The sequence below is a fragment of the Morone saxatilis genome, unplaced genomic scaffold, assembly GCF_004916995.1.
Source record: "Morone saxatilis isolate NCDOM2014 unplaced genomic scaffold, NCSU_SB_2.0 Contig12, whole genome shotgun sequence".
Taxonomy (NCBI): domain Eukaryota; kingdom Metazoa; phylum Chordata; class Actinopteri; family Moronidae; genus Morone; species Morone saxatilis.
Genome location: NW_023339674.1, coordinates 10,641,015 through 10,649,309, shown reverse-complemented (window position 1 = coordinate 10,649,309; position 8,295 = coordinate 10,641,015). Strand labels below are relative to the sequence as shown.

Below are 8,295 nucleotides of genomic sequence, written 5' to 3'. Positions count from 1 at the left end.
GGGGGGGGGGGGGTCTCTCTCTGAGGCTAACGGAATTTTTCTTCATATTTCAATAAATAATTATTATGCTTATAACACCAGATTCTCGCTTCCTGCGCACACTAACAGTCCAGTTCCATTACATGTGTTTTTTTGTGGGAGAACTCCAACATATCTTGAATAACATTACAGTAAAACTAGTAGGAATGAGAAAATCCCCAGATCACAAAGCCCCTCGGGTAAATCTGCTATCTGTGATATTAGGCTATACAAATACAATTGGCGTGACTTGACGCGATATGCAAATTTTGAAATGTTTGATTCTATAGAGAATCTTTTTGTTCCTTAATATATGTTGTGTAAAGAACATTTACATAATAGGTACTCCAGTTCTGAAATTGTATTGTCTTTGGGACATTGTTCTTTAAAGACGTTTTGTCTTGTGACCAGCATCAGATCCGGATTATAAATTCATTGTGCTTTTGTTTTTAATCTGTGTAGATATGTTGTCTACTGTACAAACCTCATGAGCAGAAACAACAAATGATACCTTGAAAACTATGACTCTTTTTCTCCTTTTTTAGGCCATTCTGGCCTTTATTTGATAGTTGACATGTCAACTCTGCAAAGTGACACACTAGGAGAGTTCAGGAACAGTGGATATTAAGTAAAGGGGTTTAATTGCATTTTGTCTGTGGACATATTCCTTCTTGTGTACACAGGCAGAATCAAGAAATACGCTGCACTGATAAAAATGTCAGCTTGAATCAAACCAGGGACACATGATATGTATCTCACAATAATGGGTCACAAGTACTCCCCATTACTCAGTTCATGTACCACACTGCAGTACTACCGCACACTTTAACTGGATATACAGAAACGCTTTCACAAGCAAACAGCAAGTAAAGCCATGAAAGAGATTACACAATGAAAAACATACAATTATACCAAATGCAAAAATCAATAAACTTTTAGTGAAAATTTGGAATTTAAGTTTTATTTGAGGCTTTATGATATATTATTATCCAGCGCATCTTAAAATAAGCGTTAAAGGCAGAATGAGCCCTGGATCACTGAAAATACTTAAAAACACTACAACAGTATGCAGCACTATATTTGGACACACATGTACCAAACATTCCTGCATCTCTACAATCATCATAGGTGACAGAAAATTAAAGAGTTGAGGAAAAAAAGGAGCTATAATACAAGATTTTACCAACTCTGATTTAAAAATGAATCACAATATCAAAACTACAATCACCGTCACCAGCCAGGTCAGTCAACGTAGACGAGGCCATAGCTTTTCTGAGGCGCAGGGCTGCGAGGGAAGCAGGAAGCTGTAAACTCCAGCTCCATGGGAACATGAAGACTACAAGCAGCCGGCAAGGCATCCACCTCTGGGGGACGAGGCTCCTGGATGGGATAAGGGGATGAGTAAGTAGGGTATCAAGTCAAATTAGGAAAAACAGTACTTATTTACACTGGTAGATGTTGGAAAAGACCTCAGTTTAATTACAGAATACAGTATCTGTAATAACGTGTCCTTATAAATTCGAGGAATACCTTTTGAAAAGCCCTTGTAACTAGTTGAATGACACTGAAATGTCTTTAAATATAGGGTCTTGGTTTATTGTTACCTTGTTTTTAAATTTCCTTCACGATTCATTAGGATTTTTTCCTCTTGGATCAGTGTTTCAGAAAGATAAAGCCTGGCATTAACCTTTACTACCTTTGACTCTAGTGTCTGCATACCGTTTTCATCTGAATTTTCGTTCTATCAAATTGCCTGTTATATTTGCAATATTTACATTTAAAATGTGAATTGATGAAATGGCAAAATAGTGTATGTATATGTTTTAAAATCAAACCTTCAATTATTGTTGAGCGAATGAATTACCTGAATTAAGGTCTTCAAGCCCAATGCTGAAAACTATTTCACATCAAAAGCAATTTTTGGCAATTATGTTGATGAATTATCCAAAGACCTTTACAGGTACAGTTTGGTAAAAAAAAAAATACATGGAATTATTACCTAACAAATTCATAATTTTCTTCTTTTTTTTGGTATTTCATATTATACAAGACATGACAGATTAGATTCAGCAGCAGCACATAGTCATATTCCTTTTTTATGATCCAACCTGCAACTACCTGTAACACAGGACCTGCCTTCCCTCTTTCCCTCTCTCAGGTACATTCATGTCTTTTAATCATTTGTTTAATATGCAATACATACATGTTCAGGATAAATGTAAAACTTTCCCCTATGAAATAAACAAGTTGCTAAAAGGTTTCCCAAGTGTAATAATATAAAGTCTCTGAAAACTCGATCCTAAAGATCAGAGGGCAGCAAAAACTGCTGACATTGTTTCTGTAATCCAATATATGCAGCATGCTTTTAACTTTTTTTTTTTTTTTAGAAAGCCAAAATTCAGCAGTGATTGCCAACAGGTTTCTTAAATGTCTCGTATAAATATGATGACAAACCAAACTCCTTTTACATCTATTATTTTTCATTTTTTCTACATGAAGCAAATGATATGAGGGATCATTCGATTGCTGAGGTGTTGATGATAATGTTAGCAGTGTTCTCGTTCAGCATTAAGGATGCAGGTCACAGCCGGGCAAGAGGCCAGCTCGATCCCTGGCGCGCAGCGTTGCAATCCTCACTTGGAGCTTGGCTTGCAGTGCCTGGCCTCCTGTCTGTAAATGTGTTAAACCTGCTTTCACTCGCCCTGAATTTGTATAAATAATGTATATACATTTATCCACAGACTCTAACAAGTGCAGCCTCAGGTGAAAATACTCAGAAATGCATGCTATGCGCATCCCCGAAGGTGGACATCAGCTCCAAACCGACCAACTCAAAAGATAACCACACAGAGAGCAAGAAAAAAGAAAAAAAAAAGCACAAATGAATAACTTGCCAAAAGCAACATAAACACACACAGTTTTTCTGTCTCTCTCTTACACACACACACACAGAGATGCAGTGCTGTCAGTTTCTAAACAAGTTTTCCTTTCCATCACACAAACAGCCCCAAGTTGTGTCTGCTAGTGTTATCTGAAGCTTTTAAACTCTGGAACCACATCACTCGTGTTTACCGAGATGCTCTTGTATGTTTCCCTGCATTGTCAAAGCGCAGTCAAAGAGAAAGAGATTGAGGGCACAAGAAAAAACAAAAGCTTTTGGAAGTGTTCCAAGATTGCAAGAAAAGGTGCAACTGAACACTGGAATAAGTCAGTTTGGTATTCAGTCCAGTTTCAGGCAGGACTGGAGGCCCAGGAGGCCTGAGAAAAAACACAACCAGTGTAAATAAAATGAATGCCCACTCAACGCCACATAGTGGCAAAACCTGTCTTCAGTGGATTCATCAGTAAGGATAAACGGCATCAGTGACTTCTTAATGTATATGGAATATATAGACACATCATTTAGTTCCTATGAAATCTTAATTCTTTACTTTGTTCCAAGCAACTGCCACAGGTTTTAAATAAACACAAAGTACTGGAATATGCACGTCATTGTAGCTCATTTAAACATTATCACATAAAAGCACACAATCAGAATGAGCGCTGCCTCCTCTGAAAAAATCCATTTGCAAGTATGTTGCACGCAATGACCGCCCTCCTGAAGTTCATTAGAGAGAATGGTACTGAGCCTTTTATAACACAGTCTTCATCTATAATGAAAGACCTCAAGTTTTTTACTGGTACTAGTTCATCAGTTCCGGGAAGCTGAGACAAAGCTATTTTTGGCACTGGCAAAGTTTACAGATTTTATCATATAACAGAACACAAACTGAAATCAAACTGATATCTGAGTATCTGGTGCTGATTTCATAAACAAGCATTTACGTAAAATGAAGTGTCCCTGGTGTCAAGTGTCACTTGATTTTTATTTTGTCTAATTTCTCAACATATCCACTACAATTTGTCTAAACATGATTGGGACATACTCTCCAAAACCAAGGGAAAATAAACTCTGCTTTACTGATTAATAAAATGGTTTATTTATCTGTTTTTGAGTATTAAAACCTGATAGAGGCCCACAGATGAAGAACTGGAAGGCTAAAAGGAAACATCACAACTCTTCAGAGAGCCAATTAGCCAACTTTCTAATCACTTATACCAAACAGCGACTGGGGGACCCATTGTTTGGCAGCCTGATGGACAAACTTTAAAAATGTAAAGATCAAATTAATAGGCAAGCATTGTTAATGGGAACACTCACTATTGTTATGCAAAAGCCTCACTGTGGCATGCAAAACAAATACACTAAGGTTTGGAGATGGAATGGTTCGAAGGCCGCTGCCGTTTCATTTCAAAGCATGCATTATACATCATTGTGCATAAAGAGTAAGCCTACAGCATTATGATGGTTTTTTTCCATGATGATTATCCTTTATTAGTCATTAAAAAGAGAGCGAGAGAGAGAGAAAAAATACAACTTTTAAGCACCTGAACCTCGCTGCCAGCATTCCATTAATTGCCTGCACAATGGGGAGAGCCTTTGGAGATTTTTCAATTTCAAAAAATGAGGAGCATGCATTCAGTCGTGCTCATGTTATACCGGCACTTAAATCCTACAGAGCTCACATAAAAAAGGACTCAAGGTTGCATCCGATTGAAAGCCTCCAACTACAGCCACTTCAGAAATCCATTTAGCAAGCGGGGTTTTAGAACATCTAATTCAAACAGAGTCGCCCTGTTAAAACGGTTGCACCAATGTCTTTTAAAAACACACACACAAACACACGTGCACACACTTCAAGGCACACACCTTTTCTCCAGTGTTTGCTTGGCTGCATTGTAAGAAAGATGAACCTGGCACATAGAGAGACGGCAAGACACAAAGAATTAATCTTGCCAGACCTCAGCCAAGTGGCGAGGGTGAATGCTTGATAGCGCGTGGAATCTTGACCTTTGCTTCAACAATGTCAAAAAGAGTGCTCTGCAGGAACGTTGGAGAAAGAGGTTTCTGGCGTCTGTAATAACATGACAACCTGAATGTCACGACACTGTTCATCAGCTGCAGAATCCTGGATAAAGAGAGAGTTTTCCTGTGACAATATCCAAAAGAATAATTATATTTTTTGATTGACCTCAAAGCATTTTTGGGAGCAGAGACGATAATAAATAATTTTTTCAAACAATTCAATTTAACTAAGAAGGGCAGAGGAAATTTGGTAGCTACATGAAGTGATTTTTCATTCCAGAGGAACTGTTGACAGACCGTTGCAGTGTGAATGCGTGAGCCACAACAATTTGCAGTTTTTGTTATTCATGTGTTTGTTAATTTAACCTGGACAGGTGCTTTTATTTATTGTTAAACATGTAAACAACAAGTGAACAGTGTCAGTGGTTTTAGGCTTGTAATTTTGCTCATGCTCATACCAGTTACATAGTTATGCTTCTGTTGATTTCTAAGAAAGAGCTGTTATTACTACAAAAAAAAAAAAAAAAAAGATCACCTTGTCCTGGAAAAGAATCAGACGGTCTTGCACTCAAAAGTAAAGGTGTTTGTAACAGGTGCTTTCACAGAGAAAAACAAGCTATAGGGAATCAGGACACCCACACACTGTCATTACTTGCTTATTTATTTACTTCTCAGAAAGTTTCAGTCTGCAACCTCATACCGAGTGTTTAGAGCAACAAAAGCAGAGAGCTTCATGACCTGTGAATAGTCTGGATCAGACTGACAACCGCAGTGTTTATTTAAGTATCTATTTACAACGTATCTCACAAAAGTACACACACGGCAAACTACTTATTTTTTGTATGTAAGTTATTGAAGGCTTCTACATGCCCAACCTCAACACAAACCCGAATCCTGTCTTAATTCTAGTCCTATACATAGGACCTGACACCCCCCCTCCCTCAATGTAAGGTAATTCCCCACATGTTATGGTGTGAACAGATTTGTGTCCCAATGATGTGATTAATACATAGTGTAGACACACATGTTGGTTTATGAATATATTCAAACACGTCCACTTTTTCAAAACACAAAATAACCTACTTTTACTTTAACAAAATGTAAAAAAAAAAAAAAAAGTGAAAAGGTCATAATACTTTCTCTGTGTGTGCTTATTCATTCTAACATTGATGGATATAAAGTAAAATGTATATCCAACAGCATGAACTGGGGCATGGTGGTCGCCTCAAATCCCATCACATAAAACATTTTTAATCTCTCAGGACCACCAGCAGCCTTGAGCTTTGACCAACTGCTGAAGAGCTGAGGAACCAACACAGAACAACACCATAACCAATCACACAAACACACACCTCTCACGCTGCAGACATGTACTATACTCGCATATAAGGATCTATGTAGCTGTGTATCTACAGATATACATTTAAGTGGGCATACAAAGATACACTTAATGATGCCTTTTGTGCAAACAATGACTTCAACATTACAAAACACACATTTCACACACTGGCCTTAATGTAAGTGTTTTCATTGAACTTCGGTGTTTGTTTGCAATGATAAGCTTTTTTGTTCTGTTAATGCAAAGTGCTACATAAATGTTGGAAAACAAAAACAATAAAGTAATACGTCTAAGTCTAAGTCTTAAATCAAATAATGTATATCCTTGAGTGTTTTGCATTCCATACCTATGACAAAAACAAAAGATTCAGCTTCAATTTAGTGTGTGTCAATGTGTGCCTCTGTTAATGAGTATGTGTGTGTCCACAGATGGATGTAAGTATTTGTGCACGTGTCTCCACACATACGTCTGCAGGTCTGTGTGTGAGATCAGTATCAAAAACCCTTAAGAGGACTGAATCAAGCAGAAAGAAACTTTCCTTTCATGTTTCCCACTATCCATGCCTCTTTTCTCTGCTTCTCTGTTTCAGAACGTCACGGACAATTGCTGGCAGGCCTTCAGATGCAAACAGCTGCTCTCAGATTGTCACTGCGATGGGAAACTCATTATTTAGTCTGCTGTCCATCCTTTGGGACGGCAACAGTTTCTGTAAGCTACTGAGGACTCTTAAGAGGCTGGGTTCTTTGCCAGAGGCAGCAATAACACTGTAATAGAGGCCCCTATAAATCAACATCACAGACTTAAACATAGCTATGAAAAAGGAGAGTACGAGCCCCAGGGAAGATCTTTGGGGAACATCCCCTCAGTCCTGGAGCTGTGGCTCTGCTTTAGAAAGGCCAGGAGTTAAGTGTAACAGGGAAAAGGCTGTCTCTCGTCACCTGGAGTTCTGAGTTTGTGAAGCTGGTGTTGATCAAGCTAGACCTGACAGGCCCTGGATCCACTCCGCTGAATCACAATTTTTTCCCTATGACATGTATTAAATTGTTAATTGTGTTTGCATTTGATGATCTCAATTCTGTGCTTTCGGGCTAACAGGAAGAAAGTTTGGGTGTATAGGATTTTTGTTGGCTCAACCTGTGTTGGATATCATTATAATGCCTGGTCCTGGTTGCTGAGGCAGCTGCAGCCTACACCACAAGACCGTGGCCCAGCCCTAAATGGCAGTGTACTGTATGCTCTGTGTTTTTCAGATTCCCAACCAGGTCACTGTTTCAATCCAACTAAATTTCCCAATCACTGAATAGCCTTCCAACTCCATTTAAAGCTATCAATTTAAACTCTCCACCCCTGGAAACTACAGCATATGACACAGCATCTGGTGCTACACTGGAAAGTGGTTTCCCCTCATTTTGGCACTGCCATTTGACACAAAACATTTTAAGGCAGGATACTTCAGCAAGCTAAAACGGCTCTGGTCAATTCAGAGTTGTTTTTTTAATGTTTCTGTTAGCATGGCTGTTTCTGCTAATGTTTATTTTTGTGTGGCGAAAAGCCACCAGCTGGCAGGCAGATAGCGCATTTGTTATCCATTTTGTAGCTATTTCCCCACAAGATCAGAATTGGTGAAAAAAAAACTGAATTTTCTGGGTCTAATCAAGGTTTGACCGACAAAACTGCATAATAGAATGCATCATTGTTGAATCGACCTCCAGCACCTGATGCAAGATTGACAGCAAGTGGGCAGTCCTCTGGTAGAACTCCTGTTAACTGGCATTTGACAAGTTCTCTCTGTGGGAGTGTACCAGAGCTTAACAGTGCATATCAAGCTCAGAGTCTAATGTGAGGTGAGTGATGTAAGGTGAGGTGAGGCTGTGTGAAGCCTGAGGCTGAACAACCAAAGCACAGGGCAGCGGTCGGATCAATACTGGTTCAGCCACATATGAACAAGGTCGGGGTGGAGGGCAGCAAGAAAGGGACGATGCTTCCTGATAGACCTGGGCTGGTCATTCATGTACTCACACACACACACACA

The 8,295-nt window shown here is 38.9% G+C and overlaps 1 protein-coding gene across 2 annotated transcripts in view; it reads right to left on the bottom strand.

Moving 5' to 3' along the window:
* The window catches only part of LOC118321822 (adhesion G-protein coupled receptor D2), a 90,691-nt gene that overhangs the window by 2,706 nt on the left and 79,690 nt on the right, over window positions 1-8,295 (bottom strand). The window contains exon 25 of one of the 2 annotated variants that reach the window (XM_035653343.1): window positions 1,247-1,398. In XM_035653343.1, the coding sequence (XP_035509236.1) occupies window positions 1,261-1,398 (138 nt within the window). In that variant the 3' untranslated portion in view covers window positions 1,247-1,260. Of the gene's footprint in view, window positions 1-6; window positions 1,399-8,295 lie in introns of those variants that run through there. The other variant, XM_035653342.1, reaches the window with a different exon arrangement.